We start from the raw sequence: 18,940 nt of genomic DNA on the forward strand, positions 1-18,940 counted from the left end.
TTGCATTTTTCTGTGCAAGCGCAATGATGATGAAACAAAATGATCATATTGATTGAAGATTTACATTAGGTTATGCAACGATAAGAGATAAAGCGGTAATTGTATAATTAAATCTTTTTGCAATAAAACAAGATAATAAACCAATGTGATCTGTAATACATGCAGGTGTTAGATACATAAAAATCATAATATGAAATAAGGTTATATTATTACTGTCTCACTTCTTTTATTAACTTGGCGAACTCCCTGTTAAAAATAAGTAAATTCTTATATCGGCAAGAAATACACAAATTTCTCTCTGAATTTTATATTTCTTCTAATTGAATTTATTTTTGTTAACTTTTTAACAAGATTTGTCTTTCTTACAGAATTGCTTTGTGTAATGCAGAGTTATGACGTTTTATCCTGCATCTTGCCTGTTGTCCTGTGTGTGTTTTGTTTGAGCTGCGAAATCTAATTTTGTCATTGATAACTTCATCAAATCTCAGTCTTCTTCATTGATCAATCATGTACAAAAACTGGGCAGGAATATGCGATTCTATGGTGGAATGGAAACACACAAGGTAAGTAAGAACAAATTGCAATTTTGTCATTATATTTCTATGAAATAGGATTTAAAATAAAATCAAGGGAAATCGAAAGATTATTTACTTTATAAGTGTTCGATAAAATTGAAATTTTCAGAATGCAACATTTTATATGCAATATTATCAAATATTGCACATTATCATATTTACAATAGTATCAAAATAATGAGCAAATAAAAAACGCTTTAATAGTAAAATATAAAAGTAGAACTAAAATACGCCTGCTTTGACAAAAATTATGAATTTATAATATATATAAATAATTCGTAAATGTACACATATATGTTTACGGTAAAATTCTTAGCTTTTGGGACTAAAATAGAGTATGAAAGGAATTTATGCAAATGTTTATTTATAACAAAAATTGAATATATTATGAGCATCATATAGGAATCATTGGTAATTGATTGTTCGAGAATGCTGCAAAATTGTCACATTCACAACATTTCAGAATAAAAAAATTTTATTTTTGAGTAATAGCTACATATTGTCCACGAGTTCGCGAATGCAATTCACAGAACAAAATTGCAAATCAAGTTTTGGATAGCTGTCTTGCATTTTATTTTTAATAGTTATTATTATGGATTATAATGTTTTCACGTTCACGAACTTGTGGATGATAATATATTACACATAGCTTATGCCTAAGGTGTTAATAAAAATAATGATTGATGAAAATCATTGTTTTATTAACAATATTATTATAAGTGTTATAAATATGCGTAATTCTCATTTTGATTGGTTCTGAGATTGTATCGATCGTCTTATTTTAGAAAAACTTGTCGGCAGTGTATTTTGCGAAATTGTTTCGTCATTTTTATGTTATTCGCCACAACAGAATCGCATCGATTCCAATAATTTGCAATTATTACATGCATATATATGTATATGCAGTTCTAAACATATTTCATACTCATAATAATCGATGATAGAAATAGGACTACAGTTTTATGTTTGATTCTGTCATTTTGTTCCTTCGTTCACACTCTTACTCTCTATCTCGCTTTCTTTCATACGTGTATATTGATATAAAATAAAGCATAATAATGCATAATTATAAAATCTTCAGTTGTTCGGCTTGAACGTCGTGTATTGCGGCGGCTTCTCGCTCTTGTAATGGTGCTTCAACGTCGCTAAGCGATCGGGTTTGAGAAACAGCTGCTCCGCCTGCACAATTTCCATCTTAGGATCTTAACCCACGACATGTCGCAAATTTCCATCCGTATTAACCTGCTACGGCTCATAAGACAACTTAAATTGCGAATATTTATTACTGATATTGGATATTTCATGGAGAAACTATGCATTTGAAGACTAGTTGAAAATTATTTTCAAACTATCTGAAATCGCCTTATCTTTAAAAAAAATAAAGATTATGTTTATGGAAAGTGTTTTTCAAACGCATAATTTCTATTTTTCAAATATACGAATTTAGAACAGTTTGGAAATAAGTTTTTCATTTAATAAAACAGCATAAAGAATTAGATAATATATATAAATTGATATAAGTTAGATTTATATCAATACAAATATGGATATATTATTTTATACAAGTTCGGACTATAGAAAGCTAATACAGACAAAGGTATACGCGTGTAGTGAACGGATGGGCACAAATTGCTATCATAATATTCTACAGGTTATAACTTGGCAGTCGGGGGATAGAAACTAGCATGGGTGCAATCTGTGCAATTCTATGCGCGCCGGAAATGCGGCACGCGAGCACGTAAAGTTGCAGGGTCGTTCTACACCCCTGGCAACGCAGGTGCCAAATAGTCCAGGCTACAGTTAGGGTAGTAGATCCAGCATGACAGGCAAGACCGAAACTAAGGGAATAAAGTATATATAAGTACGTATATGCATAAATACGTAAAGATGTACATCTCGGGTCGTACAAATACGAGTGCAAATGTGATATTAATTAATACTTACAAAAGTATGTTGTAAGAACTACTATGACAAGTGAACAATAATTTGAACCTCATACGCGATATTTCACACGTACTAATATTACAATAATAGAAAAATAATTCATATTCTTCAACATATAAAGGATGAAAACATGAAAACAACACTTGAAAAAGATTTCGTCGCACTTCGTAGTCAGGATCGGGAGAGATATGTGATCGGGTGTGGCGACAAATGGCAATACGTACGCATATGTGTGATCACTTTTTAATGATGACAACTTTATACACGGAAGAGAACTCGAGAACTTCTCGAAACTATTTCATACGCCATACAATGAAGTCTCATATCGTTAATCCGATTACAAAGTCGGTGTGGTGCTCGCCTCAGACTTAATTAATGACGATGGTAACAGCCGGGAGATACAATGCAGTTAATCTTACTAGAGAACGATCGAGGATAACGGCAAACAACACGGTGCGTCGTATTTGAGTTGGGTGAAAGTAATCAGTGGGAAGTTTCTCTGTACATAATCTCGTAAGGTGCTGGGTACATACAAAATGCAACTCCGACATGCTCGCTTGTTTGGTCGACACATTCTGAAACGTTCTGTACAGCTTGATTCCCGTTTTTTTTTCCCCCCCTCCCCCCGAGAGTATCTTTCTTGAAACCGATAAATTATTCGTATACAATTACTATACAACTGCGCGAGAGATCACTTTGCTTGGCTGTCAGTTGTTTAAATTATTCGTCGTAACAGCGATGTAGAAGCGCACTGTGGCAGTGTCACGAACATGATTGAGCGATTACATCGCTGTTTACGTCAAACTTTCATCGATTGGACGACGTTTCGTATGTTAAATCGCGACCTAAGCGGATAATATGTATATGTGTATGTACATATGCGCTTCGTGTGTTTGACAGATAGTAATATAACGTCGTTAAATCGTAATGAGCATAATTTTAACTAACTAGTTGTCTATCATACAAAAATGATTAACGTGTGGTCTTCAATGGTTCTCTTACAATATTCATCAGCGTTTCAAGTATACGACATTAACGTTTCGTTTCAGACGGAAAAGGGAGAGTGCGTTCGTAGTGTGCATTGATATTTGCTAATCGCGCCTACAATTTTCCAAACGAGGCAGTATGAGGTACGGCAGTAACGAGTTTCGCGCATAACAATTAATTACAACTATTCTCTTATAACCGTGTAAATTTTCGAAACGATTGGATGATCCGGATGCACGATCGGCCGGCAGTTTGTTTGTCATTTTATTAAGCGTTTCCTACGTAAAGCGTAAATTCGGTGGTCTCGGTCGAGTTCAGTCTTACGTTCTTGAATTCCGCAGGGCGCGCGGCTGCAGAGAATACACTCCCTTCTGGATGCAAGCGAAACCAAAACAAAACGAGATGAGCTATCCCCGCGAGAAATGAGCCAGCTCGCGAAAATTGATAGGAATTCAATTCGAGTTTAAGATTAAGCGTTTCCATCTCAAGGAAATGAATTCCGCTCAATTCAGCTTAATTCGGCTATTTTTCTTTCTTTTTTTTTTACAAGTATGAGATACGACTAGGTGGAATCGTGTGCGCGCGTTCAATCGTCCGGGCGGGCGATGGCAGTATTATCGTTGACACGCTCTACTTATGTACATCTATCTAAATTAAATTACAAACAAGGACAGAGCGGTAATTGGTGGAGGAACACCCGGGAACTAGATGCAACCAAATGCATGCGTAATGCACCCTACCGAGCGCATAAATCACTCAAGCGACTATCGCGATCGGAGAACGTGATACGTTCGATGCTTGCGCGAGCAGCGCGTCGCGTGTCGCCGCATAAGTATTGTAATTTAATGACGTTGGATCGTCTAAAAACTTCTTGCGCGAGTCTCTAGTGGATGGTGTCGTCTCGTTTAGAACGTGACATCGTAATAAATTCTTCGGCGCGAAAAATCACGAATGGATGAGAAAACGTTACACGCTAATTACTTTCATCGGCGAAAGGTATTCAACAAATTTTTGGACGACCCAGATAAAGTGTGTTTTTGGTACATTAAAGCGTAATGTGTGTCTATATTTATACATTTCTCCACGTTGGTCGTGTGACGGGAACAATATAAATATTTTATTTGTATATAAAACCTTCGAGATCTTTCCGGGAGAAAAGGTGGAAAGTTTGCGCTCCTCGTTCCTTGCCTTTTTTAATCCGATTTAGAGTGTCCCGTTCCTCGTCTTGTAGAAGGAATTTTTCCTGCGCCAAGATTGCTCGCTCATTGATTCAATTAATGGATATATACGGACGTGTGTGGGGCGCGTCAATGTTTAAACAAACCGTAATTTTATATTTCCCTTCTGTACATACGTTTTTGTTTGACGAGCCCCCGAAAAACGAACAGTTGAAAAATAAATACGTCACCGACAAACAATCCGGCGAATTAATGGATTAAAAAAAAAAAAAAAAAAAAAAAAAAAATAAAAAAAATAGAGATAGTGTCGACCCGTTGATACGAGTTAAATCGCTACGCTTAACCCGGACGGTTCATTTCACATTCAGGTCAAGTTGCATGCACTTGCAGTTTTGCTTTCGCGAATGCATCGATTAAATTTAAACGCGCGTGCTTCAGGTGGCTACTTTTGAACGAGTGCAAACTGAGCAGGCAGAAGAAAAAAATGTTGTCCAAAGCGGAATAGCTAATGTCGTGTTGGTCGGTGATACGCGTGAGAGAGAAAATTCTATAGTAGATTCAATGCGTTAAAGCGAATAGAGTTTTGCATAAAGAGAAACACACGTATATGCTGTAAATATATCAAAGATTAACAAAACTGCACATTTTAACATCTAAAATTATTTGACAGAAAATAACATTTTTACAATATATATTAATAATTGTAAGACACTCAACATAAAACTGATCTTTTTATAAAATATTTATCATTTTTAGATTTTTCGGGAAAAATTTTGCTTCTACTGTAACCGCAATTTCTAAATATTATATAATAAAGCAATATACAAGATGATAATATAATTTACATATTGAAAAATTTGTGCAAAACTCTACGATGGCAACAGCTAATAATGAGCTCTAAGTGTGTTCAAAGAAATTAAGTGTCAAAAATTTGCTGCGAGCCTTACGTGCAAATTAGAAGCAACGTTGTGGCAAATAATTAAAAAGAAAGAGAAAGAGAGAGAGAGAGAGATGGAGAAAAAGAGAAGAGCGATAGAAAAAGCGAGAGAGGAAAAGAAAGAGAGAAAGAAAAAGTAATAAGCACGCCGGATTTCAACTACTGTGCGAAAATAGTTCTTTTTTTTCTATTCTTTTATTTTTAACTTATCTGACCTGCAACGTATATTGTCCGTGAGGCTGCCCATGATGATGATGCCTCTGATAATGTTGCTGGTGTTGCGGGTCGTGCTGATAACATTCCTGCTGGTATTGCTGCGACGGGACGGGCTTCAAAACGTGATTGGCTCGCTTCTCCGGGACGAACTGCTGACTCGTACGCTCCATCGTATCCACTGCCAACCGTGGATCCTCTATCATAGCGTTGGAAGCCTTTGTACTGTGAAAATGGCGGATATTATTCTGGTTTCGTTTCATTAGATGCTTTGTGTATAAATTTTACGTGATACGTAGCGGTAAAATACTCTTCGGATAGTTCTTTTAAAGGGGTTTTTTTTTTGCAACTAGTTTAATTTTTAATTAGATAATCCATTAATTTGCTAAGTAATATTAATTAAACTTTTTTTTTCTGATTATATTTTCTGAAATCATAAGCAGTGCTTATTCAGTGATCCATATAACAAATTGTATAAAAGAAAAGTTCACTATTCCATTCAATTTCGTGTCTTTTCGTGCCCTTCTGCAATAAAAATTCCGTATCCCCGCGTATGCAAATTCGTGGATAGTCGAGTTGAGTTCTGGTCAAATGTACACAATATTGCAGCATCGCGCGTGATCCACAGCGATGTCTACTCGCCTATAAATCACCGCGTAGCGCAATATCGCATGCTTACCAATGCACTTGCTGCAATGTCGGCACTGTGTTTCTGGCTACGCAGCATCTATCCGAACGTAGGAAACAAACGAATGCCATTATCAGTACTGAGAGCACTGTGAATCCAGCTACCGCGCCGATAACGAGTGGAATCTGCGGAAGAGAAAAATATTCTATACGCGTCGTACGCCAAAGCATTTCGCGTGAATATTTGTATATGATTATTTAATTCATAAAGTATTTTTTTAACGTCTGCTCGGATATATATATTGAAAGTTTCAACACATTATCATTTCAGTATTTAAACATTATTGGATAATTAGATCGCATTTATTTATTCAGTAACAATAATTTTATTAACTACTTGCCGCTTATAAACACGCGTTTAATGCTGCGATATTGAAAGTTTCAAATAAAAAAATGCGTTTATTAAATGACTAACAATTTTTTCTGAAATGTAGCATAATAAAGCATATTTATTTGATCTTATATTTAAAAAACGGCGCAAATTTACTTTTTATACATTTAATATGCTTATGAAAAAAAATTTATTTCCCAGAGAACGTTAAAAGATACCTTTAACATAGATTCGTAATTTGTAAAGCATTACGATTGCGAAGTTTACCTGGCCGGGCTCGTCGACTTTCAGCATGAGCGCTCGTCTGTCACTGCCACGATCGTTCTCCACGATAACGTGATACAGCCTTTGATCCTCCTTCACCGTACTTGTCAACTCTAAGATCGCTATGTAACAATCCTCCGAAGCCAGCGGCTCGAGATCGAGCGCGCGATATCGCGATTCCAGAACTTCACCTGCCGATAATAGAACGAATCCATGCATCTCTCTCGACAATTTCTATTTATTCCTTACTTCCGGTTCTACGATCAACTGAAATAAAATTTCGCAAAATCATAAACACTTAATACGCATTTTATTAAAAAAAAAACTAAGTATTAAATAATAAATGAATACTAAATAACAAATAAAAACATCCCTAAATACTACTGCAGCTCTACAGGATGACGTGGAAGCGAAGAACCGTGTTAACGGAGACTAATTAAGCGTCTGATATCTCAAGTAATGATGAACAGGAAAAATTCATGATACCAGTGGAGAGCATCGATTTGGGTTTCACGGAAATTGGACGGATGTCTCAAGACCGAAGCGATCTCGTGGCTCGGGTTACGAGCGAATGATCAATTAACCGAGGGGGTAATTGCCAGTACGGCGGTGAGATCGTTGATAAAGTACCCGTCGAGAAGTGCCAATTATGCCGAGAAGAAAAATAAATGTGTACGTAAGAGCAATCCCGGGGCGAAGCTCTAATGCTTTTTTCGCTAGTCCGTCGAAAGTAGAGAGAAGTTTAAAGAACTGTAGTTCCGCCGACGAAGGGAAAAAGAAGGCAGAAAGAGAGGAAGAAAAAGAGAAGAACGTTAATAATTATACAGTCGTTTATAGTGCTGAAAATAAAAGTCAAGTTACCGTTTATACGACTCGTTGAAGGTGACAGACGCGGAGACGCATAATGAAAGAGATGCGTAATACGAAGGAAGAATCGCGAAGAAAAATTTAGACGACAGTCAAAGCGATATAAAATAAAGTCGAATCATCGCGAGCGACGTGCCTCGAAAGCGATATCTCTTGCATTGTATTTCGCGTTTACCGATTTACAAAGATAAACATGAGCGCGAATTACTACGCCGTAATTGCGGACAGCGATCTAGAGCGCTATTGTATCGCGAGTGGTAAAACAAAGCAGCCGTGAGATCAATATTCCTTTAAACTCTAATAGAAAGTTTCCGCGAGTCGAGACCCATTAATCCCTCATCCGTTTCGGACAGCGCTCCTCGTCGTTTACTGGAGTATGACACAAGCACGCTTATCGCTTTGTAATATGTTTCGTCTTTGTTTTACGTTTCTAAAGGATGAATTAACTCTTTGCAGTCTTACGAATTCCACGTAGCGATCAGCGATATAACTCGTAAATTATATCTTCAAAGCCCGAAATTAGATAATAAAATATACTCTGAAATCCAATTATCCAAATGAGATGTTAGGCATTTCTCTGCATTTAAAAATAGCGGAAGTTCGATTGAACTGCCCTTTTCGATTACGTTGTTCATCCCTCAAGCCATTTATAATGGAACACGCACGCACGCACACGACGAAAGGGACAAAAGCAAAAACATAATCGAATGCTTCTCGTAATAGTTTGAGGCAAAGCGGTCTCTAACCGGCATGTAGTCTGGTGCTGCCCCATTCCCAGGCCACGAGCCGCGGCTTCGGGTCGGAGCACAGTCTGATCTCTAATCTGGCCGGGCTACCCTCCGTCGTCGCCACGACAAACTTCTCCGTGATGGTCGGCTTTACCACCTGCGACACATGTTTAACGTCCTTTGAATGGAAAGTTCGTTGCTAACATCCTCCTTTCGCGCGATCATCAAACGATGAATGCAAGCGTCACAAACGCTTTCTCCCCAAGTATCGTTCCGGGAACGAAAACTCCGCGAATAACACCATTTCGCGAAAGCCGAGGATTCATTCGACGCTATGCATTTATCGACGTATCGCTGTACGGCGCGGCAACGTTAGCAACAAAACGCGAAATATTGCTGATGGATCGTCGCAATTCTTTTTACTTGGTCGCATATCGAAACCGTACATGAAAGAGACGTTATCGGGAAAAATGGCAGCGACACAATAAAAGTTGCAATTTAATTTAGGTGAGAATGATACGTGACTGAGCATTAAATACGGCAGCGAATTGATATTTTGTTCACAAATAGCAATCTGTAATGTAATTTTCGATCGTGAAAGAAATTCGTGATTTATGACGTGCATTATGTAGCTTAATTTAATATTATTCTGCGCGTCGTGAAATAAAAATATTGCAGCGTTCATGTATTTCTCATATCACGGACACACTGAAATTATCCAGCATTCACTTTTGCTGTATCGCGTTTCAAAATCCTCTATTTCATCACTCGCAGATTGAAGTATGCGCGTGCGAATGCAATTCATCATTTTCGCGATATTTATAACGGCGACACTTGTCGCATTTGCATACATATCGCAATCATAATTAAAACATTGATTTGATTACGTCGTATCGACATTTCAGTTGATTTCCAGTTATCGCGGTTGCAAAATAAATCGCATAACAAAAATTGCGATTGCTCCTTTCGCGTGATATTCGACTCTCACGGCGATCATGTAATATATCTAACGCCGGTTATATATATATATATATGTGTGTGTATGCGCAATACCGAAATAAATTCGAACGCGATATTGACATTAATAGCGCTGCTGAATTTTAACAGATGAAATAGCTCCGTATTAAATGAAACGGAAATTAAACCTTTGCGTGGCCACAGTGACCTACATTAAGTTGCGTAGATTTTGCAAGCTGCAAATTTGATATAAAAAAATCACTGCGACATACATCAACAACATCAAGTTTTCATCATTATCAATCGCATAATTAGTTATTGAATTCGGCTACACGGAGAAAATTTTATATAAAAAATTACTATGTATGGTAGTAGCCGCGGACCATGAAGGAATTATAAAAATTTTTCCTATGTTTTTCACATGTGAAACATAGTAAAAATTTTCGGTCCGCAGTTAATGCCGTACATAGTAATTTTTTATATAAAATTTTCTCCGTGTATTGTCCAGAGCGAAAATGCGAAACGCTTCGTGATCATTGAAATCTAATATCCGTCGTACGCATTATTATTGTTTGACTTCGTATACATTATTTATTTGAAAGTTGCACTAGCCACAAAACACTGTCGAGCACATATCAAATAATGAAAAAATTAAATAATGAAAAGAATAATTCTTTGATAAATTTAAATACAGTGGAAATCTGTTTATAACTTTTCTTTGTAATCATTACGCGTGGATATTTGTGATAGATCGCTACACACGAAGTGATCTTTTCAATTAATTGTTATTACAGTTATTTTTACGTATTCAATTGTAACAAATAGTATAAAAGCAGGTCCGCGTCTGCACAATATCGAGGTACTCTTTTCGAGGTGAAACAATATGGTGCTCGTTACAATTAACGAAGATATCGATTTTTAATACCAGTGCACAATAAAACTTGATAGTAATATACGCCCACTGTTGACGGCAGGAAAACTACAAAGCATGTCGCCAATGAAAAACACATTCGGAATTGAATGCGCGTGGTATTTGGTGTTTATATATTGACGTATATATATTATATATGTATATATATATATACACACACACAAATAGGATTATTATAAAAATAATTTTCAAACATCTATTATAATCATTGGCGATCGATTCACTTCGTGATAATATTATTAAAATAATATTATAAAATGCATTTAGGTTGCATCAAAAATAAATTTGTCGTATGTTAAAAAATGATAAATTTAAAAATAATTCGAAGAATTCTAAATTTTAATTTGCTCGTCAAGTTGTTTTTTTTTTTTTTTTTAAACATTGAATTATTCTATAATGTTCTTTTTTACAATAAAATTACCGTGGTTAATGCAATTTAAATCTTAATATATCATTTTGTCACGAGGTAATAAAACAAAATTAAATTAATATGCAGGAAGAACGTTCCTTCTTCGTTTCTACTAAATTTCTGCGGATATTACGTTTAGACAGCCGAAGTCGAATGACGGGTTTCGTCGGAAGACGAAGCACTTGCGGATATCCTGTTACTGCGCGCGCGAGAGATATTCAATGATCCCGGATCTCCGTAAAGTAATGAAGCGATATTTTTTCGCGCCGGATTCGCCGGAAACGGTATTCGTCAATGTCCGCCCTCCTCGATAATTCTGATTTGCAGCGAAACTTTTTCAACGTTCTACCGCGTCGTCTTACCCGTGGAGCGCCGACCACTTGCAGGGACACAGGGTCGCTTTTAACTTCCCTGACTTTGCCATTGATCTTGTTGGAGGCGAGACATATGTATTGGCCCTGTTGCTCGTACGTCACGTTCGTCAGGATCAATCGCTGCCCCGTCCCGCATTCCAACGGCATCCGTCCGTCCGTGAATACCTGCGCCCATCTGCACATATACGCGACCACACGGAAATTTGCAAATTAAGGACACTTTCAAATGCGAATTTGCGATAGTAAAAATATACAATAACAAAAAGAGAGAAAGATATAGAAAATAACGTGGTTAAAAAAAAAAAATGTTGCAAACGTCGAATCAAGATGCAAAATTCTAGTAAAAAAAAAAGCATATTATATTTTTTTTACAAAAAGCCACACTAATCAAGGTCTTTGGAAAGTTATACACTGTTGATAAAAACGCATTATATAAATGTGGAAAGACTCAGAATTAAACGATTGACATGGATCACCTGTAGTCGGCCGGTGGCATCGCATCAGCGTGACATTCGAACGATGCACCGGAATACAACAATGCAGTCGTCAATCGATCCGGTCCGACCGCGCTGATCGTCGGCGGATCTACGAAAAACCAGAGCTCGCTTTGAGATTACAATTAAATAATAAATAAAAAATTATTTTAGAAGACAGTTTCTCTAGTGATTCTACATTTTAAAAATCATATTGATACATATAATATCGTTCACACAATAAAAGTTCGAATAAAATTATAGCCAAAGGTTGTGAAAATTGCGGAACACAAATTGGATAAAAATAACAGATGAAAGCGTCGAAATAATAGCGGTGCACGTACAATTTACGGACACCTGAACCGAGATCGGGCTGCTCTCGCCCTCGGTATTCGACGCTTCGCAGAGGTAAACGGCGGCATGATTTCTGTAAATTGGAGAGAACACTAGAGTCTCTCCAATATTGGCCACCTCCGTCACACCGGGACTCTTCGTTTTCCTCCAGAGGATGGAAGCCGGCGGATTAGCGTCGGCGAGACATCGGATTTCCAGCTGATCGCGACCCTCTTCGAGCTGGCCAGTTGGGACGCCCACTAATCTCGTCTCCGGCGCGTCTAAATTCATGCGAAATGCACAGTTAATCACGACAGCCATAATCGCCTTGTGTGAATATATACCTCCTGTATATATGACAATATGTATCGCAATATGTATCTTCTGATAGATATCTCGATTATTATATTACAATGTGCGGAATTTAGCAAATATATTCTCTGCCCTTCAAGAGAGACCAGTACAATGTATGGATTAAGAGATGGTTCCTATTTCAAATTAAGCACTTGGGTATTTTGCAAAAATTTTTATGTTTATATTTTTTTATGGCTTAAATTAAGTCGGATTTTAATTTTTGCCGGCGCTACATCTTTCGCTTTTGAGAATTATAAAGAGTTAATTAGATAATGTCGCGGGGTTTACAACAGCATAAGAATATTTAAACATAATTATAACATGAGCAGCATCAAACAAGTTGCGCAAATATTATTATTAACAATATTAATATTTATATAATAATGCTGTGCGGTAGCTTCTTTAGGTACACATTCGTTTTACATCTTTGAATCGAAATAAAAAAACAAGGGTAAGACTCGCCGTAATGGTTTTAACGAGAGCAGCGCGGAAATTACGTATAATTATCCCGGAAGAGCTCTTTCATATTCATGTCGCTTGGTAAACAGGAGGAATATAACATAAATGCGGTCGAGGAAGCAGGTCCGTCATCGCTACCGGCTTTAATCACTCCGGAATCACCGGTCGCGATGTATGCGGAAGACCGCGAAAGATAAACGTTAGATGCAAAAAACAAAGGTGGTCCATAAAGTTTTTAGATTAAAACATTCATTAATGAGCCTATGGCAAGTTCTACATCTAAAAGTGTTTCGCAGTTGATATTTTTGGGATAAAATTCCGATTCGATAATTATTAAATTTCGTCACGATAATTTTAGCACGATCTATTCGTCGAGTGATCGGAATATAGGAACATGAGATAGAAAATGAAAATAGAAAGATCATATATCTAAAATATGCAATGGGTAATTAAATTATAACTACGTATCTATATTTTCTTCTCCTATTTCTGCCTGATATATATATAAATGTTTTTATTATTGCAATAGTTTTTATTATTATAATTTTTCTGCGCATTAATATATTGTATTATGTAAATCTCATATATTACCTGCTATTGATCTTTATTCATTGCATTTAATAATATTTCCTGATGATATTTTAATAATTCTTTAACGTTTCATATAACAGTTTTAATGGATCGTGCGCTTTAAAATCTAAATAAGTATCTTGCATTCACCATCTCTTTTTTTAAATATGACTACATCCGAGAAAGCATCTCGGACGCAATTTACATCAACGCGGACAAAGGTGTACACGTCGCCACCATTTTACATGATGAATATCCCAGTTTAAGAGGAAATTACATTACGCGAACGCGGTCAATCGTACCCGTTGTTTTCCCGATGGACCAGGCAAACCGGAAACACTGCGCTGACTTTGGTTAGTGTATAACTGATGGTACCTGGTGGACAGGGTGGAAAAAGCGCGTACCCCGGGTCACGCGATAATTACCTTCTTCGCATAATTAATTAATCACCGTGAGCGATGAATTTCACGAAATATATTACAAGCGAAAATGTATTGCGCTGCCGCAATATGTATCAGTATTAATTTCTATGTAATGAAAATATCGTTATATATTCAGATTGTAATTTATTATCGTGGTTGTTATTTGATTCTTCAGTAGACGATCCACTGCTGTTATTTATAGATCTTGTTTCATGGCGAACCAATACGCAGTGAATGAGCGCTAATATTGCTCTTGGGATGTTTAAATTTGTATTCTTTCTTTTGCATCATTAAAAGCGCTGTTTAAACGTATTGTATTTACGCTCTCGTCTCGTATAAATTTTTTGTTATTTATACGATATGATTAATAATTCTTTTCCTTTTAATTTCGGCGAGCCGTAATTTCGACGGACTTGATGACGCACGGACTGTAATTTTGGCTGATTTTGATGGAAAACTGGCACAGTTACGGCATCCCGCCTAGTGATGACGTAATTCATGTTTATTTACGCGATATTTATTTAATTTACCGCTGGTATAAACCGGAGCCAATTTTCATCAGCGAGCTGGTTCACTTCTGGTTTCCATATTCATGTAATAGGTCGTCGTTGTGGCCATTAAAAATGTTAAACGGTGTTACGTTTAATGAATAATATTACGGCGTATTCAACGAGATGAGCTACAAATACAAACCGAATTACCCCACATCGCTTTGAGAATATAATATGATATATATTTTAACTTAAAACAAAAACGGCATGTGTATATGCATACATTTCATTGTGTGCGTGTGTGTGTATGTGTGTATACATCCTATATCTATTGTAAAAAAACTTCTTTAATATTTCTCTGCAATATCCATTTTTGTATAATTTAAATTGGGTCAGATTTTATAATTAGATTTCACAAAAGTTACGATTTTTAATTATTCTAATATTTATACACATTATTACTTCATAATATGATATATATTATTCCTATTACTTCAGTAATTAATATATTTTTTAATATATTTCAGTATTAATATATTAATATATTTCGCACCAACAACCAGTGATGGCTCGAGATGCCTTTGAATATATGTTAATTTAATATATTTCTCTCTAAATTTTGCCTTTTATTGTCAATTCTATATAAGACTAATAACTATCTGTTCGGCTAAAGCGCAATTAATTAATTAATTAGTGCTTTGATATGGAGGAAGATTATATCGATAGGTGAATTAATTACAGCAAGCAACCGTAATTGAAATTAAATGAAATCTATAAGTGAGAGATATCCATATGAAATGGAATAAAAAAATCCTTAAATAATCGTACACAATCTTGTATAAAGTCTGGCGTTTTTCTACGAATTTGCATGCTTTACTATCTCTTTCTTTTGGACTCTGCACGATTGTATTGTAAAATTTAAATTTAATAAGTTCCGGTTAATTTAATTTAACTTAACAACATTAGTAAACTGCCTAAATGCCATGTTGCATTTTCATGAAAAGTACAAGTGCACATAGTGATATTATACAAACATAAGAAAATAACTAGCACGAACAACACCAAGTTAAGTCCAAAAATTTATAATTAAGATTTAATTATACAGATATTTAAATATCACAAAAATGTGACAAAAATAATCTCTCGAAATTTTCTAAAAAAAAAAAAACACGATTTTACCGTGGAATCTATCATTTATTATAATACTTAATGATTAAAATTAAGATTGACAGTAGGTATCTCGAAAAGTCCTATTAATTAAGAATAATGTAATTATTGAGACTTTTTATTATAATTATTAAAAGATTGCAATCAATTGCAATCATTATAATCTATCTCGAAATTTAAGGAAAGAATTGTGAAAAAGGAATTAATTACAACAAGTGGATTAATTGCAAGTGAATTAAAAGTCGAATAAAATTTGAAAGAAAAAAAGAACTCTGAACACATTGAACGATTTAATTATTAAAGTTGAAACCACCGATGCTTTTTGATATTGCATCACCATTATTTAAACAAGCAATCTGCCAAATACATTTTCGTTAGCACAAGAGCCGTGATCTACCGTGCCGCAATTCATTTTTTTCGATTGCCTATAAAATCCGCCGGATTATTTAACGTAGAAAACAGAAAAAGACTGGGAGAAAGGAAGATGCAAGATGAAAAAGTCAGCCGATGTGTGGGTGCTCGAATCGAGTTGCCATTTCCGTCCGGACGCGTATAGCTAGCGCAGCTGTTCATTTCACGTAACAGCGATTCCGAAATACGCGCGATGGAACAGTCGCTGACCCATTCAAAATTTTAGCTGCACACCCTTACTCTCCTTTCCTGCCTTTCTCTATTATCTTCTTCCACGCCGATCAGTATCGCGCTCGATATACGGTTCTCTTTTATCCAATCTTACGCACGTTCTGCATATTCTGCAAAAGATTAGAGTGTATCTAGGAAGAATCTATCGAATAATTTTTTTTCGTAAATATTGCAGAAAAATTGGAATGTAAACTAATTTTCTCTTAGATTAATATTTTTTTTTTAATTAAATGTCAGATGTATTCAATTTAATAAGTATTCCGACCATCTTAAAGATCAATATTTTAAAGTTTTTGCCAATCTTTATCGTTCGCACTTTTCATTGGGTGATTGATCTGCTTTCGTTTATTATAGCCAAGCAAACTAACGGAACAGTATTATACACAGACTTAGAAGTCAACTGTTTATCGAATGTTTACGGAAACCCGAGTAACTTGAGTTTGAATATCCTAGAAAAGTTATAGGCGGCTGCTGCGGCTATTAATGCCACCGACAGCGCAGGAGGGTAATTTTGCCGGAGGCGCGGGCGAATTTCGAAGAGATTTCCCTAAACTCGATTAACCGGTGTGTACCCTACGCATTTTACCGCGCCCCGCCGAAAATCGATCATTTAAAAAATCTTTTATTCAGTGAGCGACTCTGGTGCTATTTCCATATCGGCGCTCGCGTCGTCGTTTGAAGTTTACTCAAGAAACGACTGAGAATTACACGCGAGTGAATAACACTCACTCGCAAACCACCAGCTGTGCGCTGGAACACCGCATCCATGCTGGATTTACGCATCGCAGAATCGTTGCGTGGATGGATTTTACGGGGAATATTTTTTTAACGAATCCTTCACCATGTAGAATGGGTTGCCTTTTGGATCCTTCTGCTGTTTCTACGGTTATACAAGTTACTAAAATTCGCGAAAATACGGAAAACAAATAACAGTTAAAAAATTGAAATTTGGAATGGACTAAAATATAAAGTCGAAAAAATAATTTGCAACAAAAAGACAATAAAACGATAAAGCAAAACGTAATAGCGAAAAAGGAAAGATTAAAAGTTAAATAATTGTAGCTTAACATTTTTTAACATTTTTCCGGTTTCATTTATATATGTTAATTTTTGTATAATTTTAATTCTGAAAATATAAAATAAAAAATTATGTAGTGTTTACGTTAGCAAAACGGAAAGCAGCATTAATTTCTTTTCTCGTTATTTGCATTCGCGGCAGATACAAAGATAGTCATACATAAAATCGCAAAGATATTAAAAAAATATAACAAACTGAAAAAATTACGCAGTTTGATATTTTATAAGTCGGATGCCCACACAACTATAGGACTTTATAATTCATAATAACAATGTATGAACAATATCCGCAAAGTTTATCCGCGGGCGCTGCAAGAGGAAACAGCGACGTGGTGCAGCTATTCTCGTTGCGGCAGTTTTCCGAGAGCAAGGCCATGAGTCGAATGGGTCACCGAGTGCCCATTCGGCCATATTTCGGCCAATCGTTCCTTGAACAAACTTCAAACGGCTCTGTTTTTATGAAATGAAAGCAAATAAAAGAGACAAAAGCTTGGGGATGAACAATAGATTGTCTTTGTTATAAATGGAATTCATTGTTCGTGTTATTTGGTAAAAGAATTTCAACATACCAAAATTTATGTATGTAAAATTGGAAAAATTTAGTAATGGGCTCATATGTATATTTCGCATCGAATACGTTTAAAGTGAAAGTTTATAAAGCAGATAGATTACAATAAATCTCACAATATTGCGTAACGGAATTAACAAGGTAATTGTGATAAAGCAGTATTAAGCTGTTTCGGTCCCACGGCTTTTATTATTTGGATCATAAAAATCATTTCAAGCTTGATCAAAATATAGCAGAGCTACTGATCTATTCGCACTGGTTACGCTCTCTAAAATCTGCACCGACAGAATGCATCTTCTCGTTAACGAGGGTAAATCCCGACTCGCGATCGAACTGACACCGGTACGGAATATATAGGTGCTTTGAGGCGAATTTTTCAATTTGCGCTGAAAGTCTCGCTCGGCTAATGCCCGTAATCAATACACTCGACGTGCGTACGCACACAAATGTACGCCTTCCGAACGGATATATGAACGAACGAATGCGCAAGACGTAGTCCCTAAGAGAGCCTTAATGGGATTCAAAATCGAATCTGTGGTGAGAATTATAAATTCCAAGTGTCGAAATTTGATTAAGGAACATGGGGGAAACGATGTTGTTGGAAATAACATTAGGAATGGTAACGGGCGAATCAATTTTTGACGTCGCATGATCGAAATTACATACCTCGATGGAGCGCGTCGAATACGTTTAATCCGTGAGCGGCTGACATATTTCATACCGCTACTACTGCGATAAAGTCATTTAGCATCAACATACATAAATCATCAAAAATGTTTTAATCTGAAAACTATGATATAAAATTATATTTATTATTATTATTATTATTATTAAACATGATTTTATTATTATTATTATTATTATTATTGTGTAATTAATGCAAAAATATTTGAAAAGCTAAAAACTTTTTTTCATAATTTATGTATAACTTTTTTCTGTTTAATGCAAAAATAAAGAGAAAATTAGATGATGTTATTTTCCAAAAATTAACGTAAATTAGAA

The 18,940-nt window shown here is 35.8% G+C and overlaps 1 protein-coding gene across 7 annotated transcripts in view; it reads right to left on the reverse strand.

Moving 5' to 3' along the window:
- Positions 1-1,032: 1,032 nt before the first annotated feature.
- The window catches only part of LOC105675189 (irregular chiasm C-roughest protein), a 150,150-nt gene continuing 132,242 nt past the window's right edge, over positions 1,033-18,940 (reverse strand). For 4 of the 7 annotated variants that reach the window (XM_067354896.1, XM_067354897.1, XM_067354892.1 and 1 more), the window contains 8 exons: positions 12,200-12,469; positions 11,859-11,967; positions 11,371-11,557; positions 8,730-8,868; positions 7,120-7,307; positions 6,514-6,647; positions 5,837-6,059; positions 2,747-4,749 (listed from right to left, as the gene is read on the reverse strand). In XM_067354896.1, coding sequence (XP_067210997.1) covers positions 4,624-4,749; positions 5,837-6,059; positions 6,514-6,647; positions 7,120-7,307; positions 8,730-8,868; positions 11,371-11,557; positions 11,859-11,967; positions 12,200-12,469 — 1,376 coding nt within the window. In that variant the 3' untranslated portion in view covers positions 2,747-4,623. Of the gene's footprint in view, positions 2,414-2,746; positions 4,750-5,836; positions 6,060-6,513; positions 6,648-7,119; positions 7,308-8,729; positions 8,869-11,370; positions 11,558-11,858; positions 11,968-12,199; positions 12,470-18,940 lie in introns of those variants that run through there. The other 3 variants (XM_067354894.1, XM_067354893.1, XM_067354895.1) reach the window with 3 other exon arrangements.

Source organism: Linepithema humile, chromosome 5, assembly GCF_040581485.1.
Source record: "Linepithema humile isolate Giens D197 chromosome 5, Lhum_UNIL_v1.0, whole genome shotgun sequence".
Taxonomy (NCBI): Eukaryota; Metazoa; Arthropoda; class Insecta; order Hymenoptera; family Formicidae; genus Linepithema; species Linepithema humile.